At 40.5% G+C, this 17,455-nt stretch overlaps 1 protein-coding gene across 1 annotated transcript in view; it reads left to right on the top strand.

The window, feature by feature from the left end:
• The window catches only part of BRCC3 (BRCA1/BRCA2-containing complex subunit 3), a 68,805-nt gene extending 64,146 nt beyond the window's left edge, over positions 1-4,659 (top strand). Inside the window, 3 exon segments of the mRNA XM_020889552.2 lie at positions 325-368; positions 1,543-1,712; positions 2,783-4,659. Of these exon segments, the coding sequence (XP_020745211.2) occupies positions 325-368; positions 1,543-1,694 (196 nt within the window). The 3' untranslated portion in view covers positions 1,695-1,712; positions 2,783-4,659.
• The last annotated feature ends 12,796 nt before the right edge of the window (positions 4,660-17,455 follow it).

Below are 17,455 nucleotides of genomic sequence, written 5' to 3'. Positions count from 1 at the left end.
ACAGTCTCTTTACCACTTGTTTCTCTCCTGATGCACTTTGCATCTTCCTGGGGCAAAGATAATTTTTTAGTTGCTAAAAAAAACTAACATCTAAGTTAACCCCATGTACTATGTGACGCCTTCAGTGAGAGACAGTAATTTCCGGATTATTTCTTTGAATTATTTCAGTGTTTGGAATGAAAGTACGTCCCCCCAGTCATGAAAAATTTAACAAGAATGGAAAGTTAAATGATCCATATTTATCTGTTCTAGCAGCAGACTGGTGCCAGGCAGATTAGATGAACTGATGCTCTGCTACTAATCTATTTTATCCTATCCCTTTAGCCTTACACATCTGGACTCAGTAACAAAGATCCATAATGGCTCAGGTAAGATTTTTTTTCCTAAAGTATAAGCAGTGAAGTACTCACATGACCAAAGCAAATTTAGCTGAAGTAACTGAATTGATGAGTACAAATTACCCTGGAGTTTTCTTTCCCAAGAGCTTTGCCACTCGCTAAGCATGCCCCCCCCCAACTTTTCTATTGAACCCTGCCGACAACTGAATACTATACATGCTGCCCAAAGGAAGACTGGAATGTTTGCAGCAGCATTATTCACAATAGCCAAAAAGTGGAAACACCCAGTCGTCTGTCAGTAGGCGAATGGATCAACAAAGCGTGATCCATCCATACAAAAAAGTATTGCTCAGAAATGAAAAGAACAAACTACCGATATATGATGGAAAAGGAAATGGCAACCCACTCCAGTATTCTTGCCTGGAGAATCCCATGGACAGAGGAACCTGGCAGACTGCAGTCCATGGGGTCACAAGAGTCAGATACGACTTAGCAACTAAATCATCAAATCATCACATGAACAACCTTGATGAATCTCAAAACCATTATGCCAAGTGAAAGAAGCATCATGTAAACTGTTACATAACTTATAGTTCCATTTATATGAAATTCAAGAATAGGCAAGAGTAATGGGGCTTCCCTGGTGGCTCATAAGGTAAGGAATCCACCTGCCACACGGGAGACCAGGGTTTGATCTCCGGATTGGGAAGATCCCCTGGAGGAGGGAACGGCTACCCACTCCAGTATTCTTGCCTGGAGAATCCCTATGGACAGAGGATCCTGGTGGGCTACAGTCCAAGGGGTTGCAAAGAGTCAGACACGACTGAGTGACTAAGCACAGCACAATCTATGGTGACAGCATAGATTATGGATTTGTGTGGGAAAGTCTTGAAATTTGGGGAAAGAGACCCTTTTTTGAGGTCTTAGCCCTTTCACTATGAGAGTAAAAAACTGGTTATCTTTCTGCTCTCTGCATAGGCAGGCTTCCCTCTGGATTATGGGTCCAGGGATGTTCAGGGTAACCTCCGAATAGGTATATTCTTTGCTTAGTTATCCTGCTTTCCCCTGGCTGCCCATCCAAAGCTGTCTGCCAGTTCTACTACTATACTTTTTCTATGTTCTCCTCCTTCCCCTTCTTCCTGTACTCCCTGGTGTGGGGCTGCTGATGGTGGAACGTTGTCCTTGTGTTTTGCTTCTGTTGAAGTGTTTACCAAGAATCTGTGTAGTCAGATGTCAGCGGTCAGCGGACCTCTACTACAGTGGTTGGAGGACAGACTGGAGCAAAACCAACAGCATGTGCAGGAGCTGCAACAAGAAAAGGAAGAGCTTCTGCAAGAACTTTCTTCTCTAGAATAAAGCCAGAGACAGAACGGGGTAAAATGCTTTTCTTCCAATTTATATTAAACACGGTCTGCAATTTCACGTACAGGATGGGTAGGAAGATGAGGGAGCAGCTCTTTTTATATCCCAGTGGGTGTGTCTTATGCCTGAAGTAAACAAACACAAAATATCTTCCATAAAGTTTCACTGGGGCTTAATGAACCCTCCTACCTGGAACTGGCCTACACAGAGCAGATGCAGGGTGATTTAAGTAGAATATGAAAGCTTTTTAAAGACTGCGAAAGGTACATTGGCCAGGACATTCTATAATAAAATGTCTGGGGAGTATATCTTAAATGTTCATTTCCCCCTGGAATGAGCTAAAGGAAGAAGAGTATTTCATGTTTGATTTTGTAGTTAAGATGCTTATGTTGGACAAGTAAATAAGTACACGAGGGTCAGTGGAAAGAAGTGACTCTACCTATACTTTTGCCCCTACTGACAGGCATGTATCTCGTATCTTCCTTCCTGATCTCTAAAATAGGTATTCTGAGATACCTAGGAAAGGTTGAATCTATGTGGGTGCTCTTTATAACCAAAAACATGAGTTCTGGCATATTTGACCCTGAAGCAAATTCCTATTGAGCAGATCCTAGACCCTAAGAACTTCTAGTATAATATAAATGTGTTTTTCCAGAAACATTTAGGACCTAGGATGTAACAGAAATCACGCTTTAAAAAGTTCTGTTGCACCCTTCTTACCATGTGTAACCACAAATGATAAGTGTGTCTTCAGAAAAGAGCCAAGCCTACCTTATACTAGAAATTACAGTGGGAATTGAAGGAGTTAGAAAGATGACAAAGAAAGTCCTAATGCCAACAACAGTGATAAAGGGTTGGTTTTTGTTTTTTCTTCCCATTTCTCCCTAAATTATTGCTTTTCAAATTTCAAAGTATAGTCCGGAACTACCTGTACCGTAATAATTTGGATGTCAGACTTCATCTCTTAGGAGCGGAACCCAGAAAAGGTCATGAACTTTCCTAGGGCATATGTAGTCTAAATATTGTATTTTCCCTCATTTCCCACAGCCACAGTTCTTCTCTATTCTTTTCTTTCCCTGTAGGAAGAATGAAAATATCCAGGAATAAAATTAATTAGGCTAAATCCATTTTGAAGAAGAAAAATTGGGAGGACTCACGTTACCTGACTTCAAGATTTACTATAAAGCTGCAGTGATCAAGACAGCCCAATCAATTTTGACAAAGGTACAGAAGCAATTCAACTGAAGAAAGATAGTCTTTTCAACAAATCATGTTGGTGCAGTTGGCAAACAAAAGGAACTTTGACCTAAACTGTATACATTATACAAATCTGAAAATGTATCATGATGTTAGGTGTAAGATGTAAAACTGTAAGACCTTTAGGGAAAAAAATCATAGAAAAATCTTTAGGATGTTGGGCTAGGCAACAAGCTCTTGGCCTTCACCCCAAAAGCACAGTCCTAAAAGGAAAAAGTTGATATACTGGACTTTATCAAAAGGAAAAACTTCTGCTCTGCAAACAATTTAAGAGGAAGATGTTATTGAGAGAAATCACTTGCAAACCATTTATCGCAATGAATCCAGAATATATAAAGTCAAGAGGAAAAAATAATACAATTAGAAAATGAGCAGAAGACATGAATAGACATAGCACTGAAGAGGGAATGTGGATGGCAAGCAAGCATAGGAGAAAATGTTGAATCTTATTAGTAATCAGGGGATGCAAATTAAAACCACAAGGAATTATGACTATGTACTTATCAGAATGGCTAAAGAAAATAATAGTGAAAATGGGGACTTCGTGGCAGTTCAGTGATTGAGACTCTGCCTTTCAATGCCGGGGGCATGGGTTTGATACCTAGTTGGGGAACTAAGATCCCACATGCCTCGGGGTGTGGCCAAAAATTTTTTTTTTAAATAGTGACAATAGTAGATGCTGTTGAGCATACAAACTGGATATCTCATACCTTGCTGAATGAAATGTAAAATGGTAAGCCACTCTGAAAAAAAGAGTTTGGAAACTTCTAATAAAGTTAAACATGAAAGTGAAAGTGTTAGCTGCTCAGTCATGTCTGACTCTTTGGACCCCATGGACTGTAGCCTGCCAGGTTCCTCTGTCCATGGGATTCTCCAGGCAGGAATACTGGAGTGGGTTGCCATTCCCTTCTCCAGGGGATCTTCCTGACCCAGGGATCGAAAGTTAAACATACATGTTCTTTATTACCCAGCAATTGTTTCTCTGGACACCTATCCCAAAGAAATAAAAGCCTATTTTGGCACAAAAACTTCTATACAGATGTTATTAGCACTTTTATTTGTAATAGCACCAAATGAAACAACCCAGATGTCCTGCAGTTGAGTGTGCAGTTAAACCAACCATTCACACCATGAGTACTACTCTGCAATGTAAAGAAACAGAATATTGATATACACAACTTGGATGGACCTCAAGTGTATTATGATGAATGAAAAAAGTCAGTCTCAACAGGTCACCTACTGTATGACTGCATATGTATAACATTATAAATTCTTGAAATGAAAAAATTATAAAAATGAAGAACAGATTAATGGTTACCAGGGATAGGGACTGGAGGGGTTATGAGATATGGGTGATTATAAAGGGTAACAACACAAGCAGTTCCTTTGTGCTGATGGAACAGTTCTATTTCTTGATTGTGGTGTTGATTACATGAATGTATATCTGTGCTAAAACTATATAGAGCTACACAAAAAAAAAACCCACAAATGGAGTGCATGTAAAATCTGGTGAAACCAAATAAGCTCTATAGTCTAGTCAGCAGTATTGTACCATTGTCAATATGTTGGTTTTGAAGTTGGACTATAGCGATGTGTAAGATCTTACCACTGGGGGAAACTGGGACTCCCTGTACTATTTTTGCACCTTCCTATTAATTTGTAATTATTGCAAAATAAAGAGTTGTAAGTTTTAAATAAGGAACTAGGAGGTATGGTATGTACTTTGTGAAACAAGAGTGATAAAAAGAAAATCTGAAGGGAATAAGATGATTTGAGTATTTTTACAGGCCAGCCTTCAGCATGTGTCCCTTCTAAGTTATTTACAGTGATACAGTTATGGCTATTTGAAATTCTTTTTCTAACCTGAAATCTGAGTTGTAATTTGTAAAATAGGAATATGGGGAGAGGAGGTGGGTACTCAGAAGTGTCAAAGTACATGCCATGCCTGAGGAAGCAGGGCTGGGATGAGGGCCTTTGTTGGGGCCAAATGATGTAGCAAATAAGTAAATATATTGACGGAAATGAAAGCCAGGTTTGCCAGTGTCACAGAAATGACATACAAACATGAATGGGGGAAGGATAAAATGAATCTTACAGTCTTGGACTGAAATTGGAAGTATTAATGTGAAAGTTTTTTCCAAGGAAAAATTGATGTATACAGATATAGGGCTGTGTGCACATATAGATGCATGTATTTCCTGACTCTGTCCAATTCATTAGATTAGAAGAAATGATACCCCAGTAGCTATGAACACATCAAGCACCCATATATTGGTTCTCACTAAAGGTAACCAGGGCCCCCTCTGAGAGAAATGGCTGGTTCTGGAGCTGGGACAGACAAAGTATGAGATAAGCCCAGACCAAAGTTCCTTTGTTAGAGCTGACAAAAGGCCACTTAAAACAATGAGTAAATTCAGAGCAGTGCTTATTGGTACCAGCAGGTTTGTAGCCTCCCCACAAATTTCTCTCTCCTCTACTTTAACTTCAACTTCTTTCAGAGATGACACTTTGATCAACTTCCAGCCTGACAGTGTGAGGCATTCTGCAGACACCCCCTCCCCTGTGAAAATTATAAAAATTATCTTTGAATTATTAAAGTCCCTGGGAGTAGTCTGAGGAGCAAATAGAAACTCAAGAAAATCCACAAAAATTCCCTAAGAATTTCTAGTATTTGAATTGAGATCTCTTAGGGGAAACACACTGACTAGAACTGCCAATCCTGGCCAGGTACCATAGTAACCATTTGCATGAGTTATTTTACACAGGAGGTCCTGGTAAGGAACATGGAACTAACAAGCCACCACCAACCAGAAGAGTTCAGGAAAAGGTCAAAAGGAGATGCCACATGTCCTACCGACCTCCCAGAATTCTTGCTGGCATCCATCTTGGCTGAGCAATGTGTGCACCACCAGGAAGGACCCTGAGTCAGAATAACTGGTCAAAGACAATCCAGAAACTAATCCCATCACAATAAAACCTGAGACTGCAAGCCAAGTGGCAGAACAGTTCTCCTGGGTTCCCCTACCCTGCTGCTCTCTGCCCAGGTGCCCCTTCCCAATAAAGTCTCTTGCTTTGTCAGCATGTGTGTCTCCTCAGACAGTTCATTTCCAAGAGTTAGACAAAAGCCCCCTCTTGGGCCCTGTGACAGATCTCCTCCCTCCTTTCCTTCTCCTAGCTCAGTAAAGAGGAGATTCCATTCCAGACTTGTGCAGCCAAGAACACAGGGTTCAACCTAGCCCTAGCTCCCAGCTGGAGGGCTTTCTTCCCATGAGAAACAGGACTTAAACATTTCTTATCCTGGCCCCATCTCCCTGCTGCTTTGGCTAAGTCCTAGGAAAGAGTGATTGAGACATAGGAGGAGACACTAACTTGGATATGGAGCCCTGAGATCAAGGTCCCTGATCACCTTGCCCACGCTCATGAAGTGAGAGTAGCCTGAAAAAACCTCAGGCTACTAACCCTGGCCCTGACCATTTAGGTCCGAGAGCTGGGGTATCACTCAAAGAAGCTTGCCAGTGTCCCCATGTGCTGTTCCAGAACCTTGGCTCAGAGATTTTTGCATAGGGAGAGAAACGGGCTATAAAACATGCTCCTAATCTTTTCCCAGAAAACTAACCAATCTGATCACATGGACCACAGCCTTGTCTAACTCAGCCTTGTCTAACTATGAGCCATGCTGTATAGGGCCACCCAAGACAGACGGGTCATGGTGGAGAGTTCTGATGAAACGTGGTCCACTGGAGAAGGGAATGGCAAACCACTTCAGTATTCTTGCCTTGAGAATTCCATGAACAGTATGAAAAGGCAAAAAGATATGACACTGAAAGATGAACTCCCCAGGTTGGTAGGTGCCCAATATGCTACTGGAGATCAGTGGAGAAATAACTCCAGAAAGAATGAAGAGATGGAGCCAAAGCAAAAACAACACCCAGTTGTGGATGTGACTGGTGATGGAAGTAAAGTCTGATGCTGTAAAGAGCAATATTGCATAGGAACCTGGAATGTTAGGTCCATGAATCAAGGCAAATTGGAAGTGGTCAAACAGGAGATGGCAAGAGTGAACATTGACATTTTAGGAATCAGCAAACTAAAATGGACTGGAATGGGTGAATTTAACTCAGATGACCATTATATCTACTACTGTGGGCAAGAATCCCTTAGAAGAAATGGAGTAGCCATCATAGTCAACAAAAGAGTCTGAAATGCAGTACTTGGATGCAGTCTCAAAAATGACAGAATGACCTCTGTTCGTTTCCAAGGCAAACCATTCAATATCATGGTAATCCAAGTCTATGCCCCAACCAGTAATGCTGAAGAAGCTGAAGTTGATTGGTTTTATTAAGATCTCCAAGACTTTCTAGACCTAACACCCAAAAAAGGTGTCCTTTTCATTATAGGGGACTGAAATGCAAAGTGGGAACTCAAGAGATATCTGGAATAACAGGCAAATTTGGCCTTGGAGTACAAATGAAGCAGGGCAAAGGCTAACAGAGTTTTGCCAAGAGAATACACTGGTCATAGCAAACACCCTCTTCCAACAACACAAGAGAAAACTCTACACATGGACATCACCAGATGGTCAACACTGAAATCAGACTGATTATATTTTTTGCAGCCAAAGATGGAGAAGCTCTATACAGTCAGCAAAAACAAGACTGGGAGCTGACTGTGGCTGGCTCAGATCATAGAACTCCTTATTGCCAAATTCAGACTTAAATTGAAGAAAGTAGGGAAAACCACTAGACCATTCAGTTCAGTTCAGTCACTCAGTCATGTCTGACTCTTTGCAACCCCATGGACTGCAGCACGCCAGGCTTCCCTGTCCATCACCAACTCCTGGAGCTTGCTCAAACTCATGTCCATTGAGTCGCTGATGCCATTCAACCATGTCACCCTCTGTTGGCTGCTTCAGCTTTTTTGCTTTCAATCTTTCCCAGCATCAGGGCCTTTTCTGATGAGTTGGCTCTTCATATCAGGTGGCCAAAGCATTGGAGCTTCAGTCCTTCCAATGAATATTCAAGGTTGATTTCTTTTAGGATTGACTGGTTTCATCTCCTTGCAGTTCAAGGGACTCTCAAGAGTCTTCTCCAACACCACAGTTCAAAAGCATCAATTCTTTGGCACTTAGCCTTCTTTATGGTCCAACTCTCACATTCATACATGACTACTGGAAAAACCATAGCTTTGACTATATGGACTTTTGTTAGCAAAGTGATGTCTCTGCTTTATAATATGCCGTCTAGGTTGGTCAAAGCTTTTCTTCCAGGGAGCAAGCTTCCAAGACATGTAGTGTCTTCTTTTAATTTCATGGCTGCAGTCACCATCTGCAGTGATTTTGGAGCCCAAGAAAATAAAATCTGTCACTGTTTTCACTTTTCCCCCTTCTATTTGCCATGAAGTGATGGGGCTGGATGCCATGATCTTAGTTTTTGTCAGCTTTTCACTCTCCTCTTTCACCTTCATCAAGAGGCTCTTTAGTTCCTCTTCACTTTCTGCCATAAGGGTGGTGTCATCTGCATATCTGAAGTTATTGATATTTCTCCTGGCAATCTTGATTCCAGCTTGTGATTCATCCAGCCCAGCATTTCTCATGATGTACTCTGCATATAAGTTAAATAAGTAGGATGACAATATATAGCCTTGACGTACTCCTTTCCCAATTTGGAACCAGTCCGTTGTTCCATATCTGGTTCTAACTGTTGCTTCTTGACCTGCATATAGGTTTCTCAGGAGGCAGGTGAGGTGGTCTGGTATTCCCATCTCTTTAAGAATTTTCGAGGAGGAGCTAAAATGGTGGAGGAATAGGACGGGGACACCATGTTCTCCCCCACAAATTCATTGAAAGAACATTTGAACACAGAAAACTCCACAAAACTTCTGATCACTAGCAGAGGACATCAGGCACCCAGAAAAGCAGCCCATTGTCTTCGAAAGGAGGTAGGACAAAATATAAAAGATAAAAAGAGAGACAATAGAGTTAGGGATGGAGATCCCTCCCAGGAAGGGAGTCTTAATAGAGGAAGTTTCTAAACACCAGGAAAACCTCTCACTGGCGGGTCTGGGAGAAGTTTTCGAATCTCGGAGGGCAACCTAACTGGGAGGAAAAATAAATAAAACCCACAGATTACATGCCTAAAAGCAACTCCCAGCAGAAAAGTACCCCAGATGCTCACATCTGCCACCAGCAAGTGGGGGCTGAACGGAGAGGAGCGGGTGGCATTGCTTAGGGTAAGGACCAGACCTGAATGCCCTGAGGGCAATCTGAGGGAGCTAACATGAGATAGCAACTTAAACTGTGGGATAGCAAGAGAGAGAGAATTAACCTGCGAAAAGCCCTAACCAAAGGCACTGCTGGCCGTTCGCAGAACAAAGGACTGAGCAATACCAGAGAAGAGCTAGCTGGCTGTGGACCGGCCCATCCCCTGCTGGAGGCAGGAGGCAGGGGGGAGGCGGGCGCCAGCCAGAGCCGGAAAGGGGCAAACTCGGCCCCAGAGATGGCATCCCCTACCAAACTGCAAACAGGCTTCCAGTCTCTAACCAAAGACTTCCTGAGATTCTGGATGGTTGACATCCGCTGGGAGGGTCGCAGCCAGAAATCAGCTTCCCAGAAGGGACACAAGGCACACCCAATCGGCAAGTGTGGAAACTGAGGCTGGGACGTGAGGCTGGGGCCGCGGAGGGGATAAGGTGCACCGCACCCCGGGAGAGTGTGCTCGTCAATCTCTTGGCTGCCTGAGCTGCTCGGGCTGGGGAAGGAACAAAATGCAGGTCCAACTGAGCCTGTGCCTTTGGGGAGTACCCGAGAACCTGAACCTGAGCGGCTTGGGCCTGGGAAGTGCACACAACTTAGGGCCCACTCCCTGTAGAGCAACCTGGAGCCTGAGCAGTGTGGAAGGGGAAAGCATACATGCCGCAAGCGGGGACAAACCCAGTGTGGCTGAAACACTGCGAGTGCTCCCCACACATGCCAGTGACATTTGTCTGCAGCGCCCCTCCCTCCCCACAGCACGACTGAACAAGCGAACCTAAACAAGAGACCACCTCCGCCCACTTGTGTCAGGGCGGAAATTAGACACTGTAGAGACCTGCAAACAGAAGCCAAATAAACAAAGGGAACCGCTTTAGAAGTGACAGGTGCAACAGATTAAAATCCCTGTAGTTAACACTGACTACACTGGAAGGGGCCTATAGATATTGAGAAGTATAAGCTGGAAAAAGGAACTATCTGAAACTGAACTGAACCCACACTGCCCGCAACAGCTCCAGAGAAATTCCTAGATATATTTTTTACTATTATTATTTTTTTTAATTAAAATTTTTTCTTTTTTTTTTAAGTCCTCTATTATTCCTCTATTACTCCTTAATTTTCATTTTTATAACCCACTATAACCTTGCAAAAAAAAAAGGACCCTATTTTTAAAGTGAACTTCATATATATTTCTTAAATTTTTTTTTTTTTATATTGTATTTTTAAGAGTCTAACCTCTACTCTAGATTTTTAATCTTTGTTTTTCAGTATTTGATATCAATTTTGGACATTTAAGAATCCAACCTTCAGTACCCATTTTTACTCAGGAGTGTGATTACTGGTTTGATCACTCTCTCCCCCTTTTGACTCTCCTTTTTCTCCCCCAGATCACCTCTATTTCCTCCCTCCCCCTTCTCTTCTCAGTCCAATTCTGTGAATCTCTGTGGGTGTTCTGGGCTGCAGAGAACACTTAGGGAACAGAGTACAACCTAGATCTGTCTCTCTCCTCTTGAGTCCCCCTTTTCTCCTCCTGCTCACCTCTATCTCCTTCCTCCCTCTCCTCTTCTTCATGTAACTCTGTGAACCTCTCTGGATATCCCTCACTGTAGAGAATCCTTTCACCATTAATCTAGAAGTTTTATTATCAGTGCTGTATGGATGGAGAAGTCTTGAGGCTACTGGAAGAATAAGACTGAAATCCAGAGGCAAGAGGCTTAAGCCCCAAACCTGAGAACACCAGAGAACTCCTGACTACAGGGAACATTAATTAATAAGAGATCATCCAAAAGCCTCCATACCTACACTGAAACCAACCACCACCCAAGAGCCAATAAGTTCCAGAGCAAGACATACCATGCAAATTCTCCAGCAATGCAGGAACATAGCCCTGAGTGTCAATATACAGGCTGCCCAAAGTCACACCAAACCCATAGACCCATCTCCAAAACTCACTACTGGACACTCCATTGCACTCCAGAGAGAAGAAATCCAGCTCCACCCACCAGAACACCGACGCAAGCTTCCCTAACCAGGAAACCTTGACAAGCCAATCGTCCAACCCCACCCACTGGGAGAAACCTCCACAATAAAAAGGAACCACAGACTACCAGAATACAGAAAGGCCACCCCAAACACAGCAATCTAAATAAGATGAAAAGGCAGAGAAATACCCAGCAGGTAAAGGAACATGAAAAATGCCCACCAAGCCAAACAAAAGAGGAGGAGATAGGGAATCTACCTGAAAAAGAATTTAGAATAATGATAATAAAAATGATCCAAAATCTTGAAAACAAAATTGAGTTACAGATAAATAGTGTGGAGACAAAGATTGAGAAGATGCAAGAAATGTTTAATAAGGACCTAGAAGAAATAAAAAAGAGTCAATTAAAAATGAATAATGCAATAAATGAGATCAAAAACACTCTGGAGGGAACCATGAGTAGAATAACGGAGACAGAAGATAGGATAAGTGAGGTAGAAGATAAAATGGTGGAAATAAATGAAGCAGAGAGGAAAAAAGAAAAAAGAATCAAAAGAAATGAGGACAACCTCAGGGACCTCTGGGACAATGTGAAACGCCCCAACATTCAAATCATAGGAGTCCCAGAAGAAGAAGACAAAAAGAAAGGCCATGAGAAAATACTTGAGGAGATAATAGCTGAAAACTTCCCTAAAATGGGGAAGGAAATAGTGACACAAGTCCAAGAAACCCAGAGAGTCCCAAACAGGATAAACCCAAGGTGAAACACCCCAAGACACATATTAATCAAATTAACAAAGATCAAACACAAAGAACAAATATTAAAAGCAGCAAGGGAAAAACAACAAATAACACACAAGGGGATCCCCATAAGGATAACAGCTGATCTTTCAATAGAAACTCTTCAGGCCAGAAGGGAATGGCAGGACATACTTAAAGTAATGAAAGAGAATAATCTACAACCCAGATTACTGTACCCAGCAAGGATCTCATTCAGATATGAAGGAGAATTCAAAAGCTTTACAGACAAGCAAAAGCTGAGAGAATTCAGCACCACCAAACAAGCTCTTCGACAAATGCTAAAGGATCTTCTCTAGACAGGAAACACAGAAAAGGTTTATAAACTCGAACCCAAAACAACAAAGTAAACGGCAAAGGGATTCTACTTATCAATAATCACCTTAAATGTAAATGGGTTGAACGCCTCAACCAAAAGACAAAGACTGGCTGAATGGATACAAAAGCAAGACCCCTATATATGCTGTCTACAAGAGACCCACCTCAAAACAAGGGACACATACAGACTGAAAGTGAAGGGCTGGAAAAAAATATTTCATGCAAATGGAGACCAAAAGAAAGCAGGAGTAGCAATACTCATATCAGATAAAATAGACTTTAAAATAAAGGCTGTGAAAAAAGACAAAGAAGGACACTACATAATGATCAAAGGATCAATCCAAGAAGAAGATATAACAATTATAAATATACATGCACCCAACATAGGAGCACCTCAATATGTAAGGCAAATGCTAACAAGTATGAAAGGGGAAATTAACAATAACACAATAATAGTGGGAGACTTTAATACCCCACTCACACCTATGGATAGATCAACTAAACAGTAAATTAACAAGGAAACACAAACTTTAAATGACACAATGGACCAGCTAGACCTAATTGATATCTATAGGACATTTCACCCCAAAACAATGAATTTCACCTTTTTCTCAAGTACACACGGAACCTTCTCCAGAATAGATCACATCCTGGGCCATAAATCTAGCCTTGGTAAATTAAAAAAAATTGAAATCATTCCAGTCATCTTTTCTGACCACAATGCAGTAAGATTAAATCTCAATTACAGGAAAAAAAAATTAAAAATTCCAACATATGGAGGCTAAATAACACACTTCTGAATAACCAACAAATCATAGAAGAAATAAAAAAAGAAATCAAAATATGCATAAAAACGAATGAAAATGAAAACATAACAACCCAAAACCTATGGGACACTGTAAAAGCAGTGCTAAGGGGAAGGTTCATAGCAATACAGGCTTACCTCAAGAAACAAGAAAAAAGTCAAATAAACAACCTAACTCTACACTTAAAGCAACTAGAGAAGGAAGAAATGAAGAACCCCAGGTTTAGCAGAAGGAAAGAAATCTTAAAAATTAGAGCAGAAATAAATGCAAAAGAAACAAAAGAGACCATAGCAAAAATCAACAAAGCTAAAAGCTGGTTTTTTGAAAAGATAAATAAAATTGACAAACTGTTAGCCAGACTCATCAAGAAACAAAGGGAGAAGAACCAAATCAACAAAATTAGAAATGAAAATGGAGAGATCACAACAGACAACACTGAAATACAAAGGATCATAAGAGACTACTATCAGCAGCAATATGCCAATAAAATGGAAAACTTGGAAGAAATGGACAAATTCTTAGAAAAGTATAGCTTTCCAAAACTGAACCAGAAATAAATAGAAGATCTTGACAGACCCATCACAAGCATGGAAATCGAAACTGTAATCAGAAATCTTCCAGCAAACAAAAGCCCAGGACCAGATCGCTTCACAGCTGAATTCTACCAAAAATTTAGAGAAGAGCTAACACCTATCTTACTCAAACTCTTCCAGAAAATTGCAGAAGGTAAACTTCCAAACTCATTCTATGAGGCCACCATTACCCTAATACCAAAACCAGACAAAGATGCCACAAAAAAAGAAAACTACAGGCCAATATCACTGATGAAGTGATACATGCAAAAATCCTTAACAAAATTCTAGCAAACAGAATCCAACAGTATATTAAAAAGATCATACATCATGACCAAGTGGGCTTTATCCCAGGAATGCAAGGATTCTTTAATATCCACAAATCAATCAATGTAATACACCACATTAACAAATTGAAAGATAAAAACCATATGATTATCTCAATAGATGCAGAAAAAGCCTTTGACAAGAATTCAACATCCATTTATGATAAAAAAAAAACTCTCCAGAAAGCAGGAATAGAAGGAACATACCTCAACATAATAAAAGCTATATATGACAAACCCACAGCAAACATTATCCTCAATGGTGAAAAATTGAAAGCATTTCCCCTAAAGTCAAGAACAAGACAAGGGTGCCCACTCTCACCACTACTATTCAACATAGTTTTGGAAGTTTTGGCCACAGCAATCAGAGCAGAAAAAGAAATAAAAGGAATCCAGATAGGAAAAGAAGAAGTAAAACTCTCACTGTTTGCAGATGACATGATCCTCTACATAGAAAACCCTAAAGACTCTACCAGAAAATTACTAGAGCTAATCAATGAATATAGTAAAGTTGCAGGATATAAAGTTAACACACAGAAATCCCTTGCATTCCTATACACTAACAATGAGAAAACAGAAAGAGAAATTAAGGAAACAATACCATTCACCATTGCAATGAAAAGAATAAAATACTTAGGAGTATATCTACCTAAAGAAACAAAAGACCTATATATAGAAAACTATAAAACACTGGTGAAAGATGACACAAATAGATGGAAAAATATACCATGTTCATGGATTGGAAGAATCAATATAGTGAAAATGAGTATACTGCCCAAAGCAATCTATAGATTCAATGCAATCCCTATCAAGCTACCAATGGTATTTTTCACAGAACTAGAACAAATAATTTCACAATTTGTATGGAAATACAAAAAACCTCGAATAGCCAAAGTAATCTTGAGAAAGAAGAAAGGAACTGGAGGAATCAGCCTGCCTGACTTCAGACTCTACTACAAAGCCACAGTCATCAAGACAGTATGGTACTGGCACAAAGACAGAAATATAGATAAATGGAACAAAATAGAAAGCCCAGAGATAAATCCACGTACCTATGGACACCTTATCTTCGACAAAGGAGGCAAGAATATACAATGGAAAAAAGACAACCTCTTTTTTTTTATTTTTATTTATTTTTTCCATTTATTTTTATTAGTTGGAGGCTAATTACTTTACAATATTGTAGTGGTTTTTGTCATACATTGACATGAATCAGCCATGGATTTACATGTATTCCCCATCCTGATCCCCCCTCCCACCTCCCTCTCTACCCGATCCCTCTGGGTCTTCCCAGTGCACCAGGCCCGAGCACTTGTCTCATGCATCCAACCTCTTTAACAAGTGGTGCTGGGAAAACTGGTCAACCAGTTGTAAAAGAATGAAACTAGAACACTTTCTAACACCATACACAAAAATAAATTCAAAATGGATTATAGATCTAAATGTAAGACCAGAAACTATAAAACTCCTAGAGGAGAACATAGGCAAAACACTCTCCAACATAAATCACAGCAGGATCCTCTATGACCCACCTCCCAGAATATTGGAAATAAAAGCAAAAATAAACAAATGGGACCTAATTAAACCTAAAAGCTTTTGCACAACAAAGGAAACTATAAGCAAGGTGAAAAGACAGACTTCAGAATGGGAAAAATAATAGCAAACAAAGCAACAGACAAAGGATTAGTCTCAAAAATATACAAGCAACTCCTGCAGCTCAATACCAGAAAAATAAATGACCCAATCAAAAAATGGGCCAAAGAACTAGACAGACATTTCTCTAAAGAAGACATACAGATGGCCAACAAACACATGAAAAGATGCTCAACATCACTCATTATCAGAGAAATGCAAATCAAATCCACAATGAGGTACCATTACACCCCAGTCAGAATGGCTGCTATCCAAAAATCTACAAGCAATAAATGCTAGAGAGGGTGTGGAGAAAAGGGAACCCTCTTACATTGTTGGTGGGAATGCAAACTAGTACAGCCACTATGGAGAACAGTGTGGAGATTCCTTAAAAAACTGGAAATAGAACTGCCATATGACCCAGCAATCCCACTCCTGGGCATACACACCGAGGAAACCAGAACTGAAAGAGACACGTGTACCCCAATGTTCATTGCAACATTGTTTATCATAGCCAGGACATGGAAGCAACCTAGATGCCCATCAGCAGATGAATGGATAAGAAAGCTGTGATACATATACACAATGGAATATTACTCAGCCATTAAAAAGAATACATTTGAATCAGTTCTAATGAGGTGGATGGAACTGGAGCCCACTATAGAGAGGGTAGTAAGCCAGAAAGATAAACACCAATACAATATACTAACCTATATATACAGAATTTAGAAGGATGGTAACGATAACCCTATATGCAAGACAGAAAAAGAGACACAGATGTATAGAACAGACTTTTGGACTCTATGGGAGAAGGCGAGGGTGGGATGTTCTGAGAGAATAGCATTGAAACATGTATATTATCAAGTGTGAAACAGATCACCAGTCCAGGTTGGATGCATGAGACAAGTGCTCAGGGCTGGTGCACTGGGATGACCCAGAGGGATGGGATGGAGAGGGAGGTGGGAGGGGTGTTCAGGATGGGGAACACATGTAAATCCATGGCTGATTCATATCAATGTATGGCAAAAACCACTACAATAATGTAAAGTAATTAGCCTCCAACTAATAAAAATAAATGAAAAAAAAAAAAGAATTTTCCACAGTTTATGTGATCCACAAAGTCAAAGGCTTTGGCATAGTCAGTAAAGCAGAAGTAGATGTTTTTCTGGAATTCTCTTGCTTCCTCTATGATCCAAAGAATGTTGGCAATTTGATCTCTGCTTCCTTCTGTGTTTTCTAAACCCTTGTACATCTGGAAGTTCTTGGTTCATGTACTATTGAAGCCTAGCTTGAAGGATTTTGAGCATTACCTTTCCTAGCATGTGAAATGAGCACAATTGTGTGGTAGTTTGAACATTCTTTGGCATTTTCCTTCTTTGGGATTGGAATGAAAACTGACCTTTTCCAGTCTTGTGGCCACTGCTGAGTTTTCCAAATTTGCTGGCATATTGAGTGCAGCACTTTAACAGCATCATCTTTTAGGATTTGAAATAGCTCAGCTGGAATTCCATCACCTTCACTAGCTTTGTTGGTAGTAATGCTTCCTAAGGCCCACTTGACTTCACACTCCAGGATGTCTGGCTCTAGATGAGTGACCACATCATCGTGGTTATCCAGGTCATTAAGATCTTTTTTGTGTAGTTCTGTGTATTCTTGCCACCTTTTCTTAATCTCTTCTGCTTCTGTTAGGTCCTTACCATTTCTATCCTTTATCATGCCCATCACTGCAGAAAACGTTCCCTTGGCATCTCCAATTTTCTAGAAGAGCTCTCTAGTCTTTCCTGTTCTATTTATTGGTTTCCTCTATTTCTTTGCATT

This window comes from Odocoileus virginianus, unplaced genomic scaffold, assembly GCF_023699985.2.
Source record: "Odocoileus virginianus isolate 20LAN1187 ecotype Illinois unplaced genomic scaffold, Ovbor_1.2 Unplaced_Scaffold_16, whole genome shotgun sequence".
NCBI classification, from domain to species: Eukaryota; Metazoa; Chordata; class Mammalia; order Artiodactyla; family Cervidae; genus Odocoileus; species Odocoileus virginianus.
Note: the sequence above shows the minus strand (reverse complement) of the source record. Positions and strands in the feature narration are given on the sequence as shown.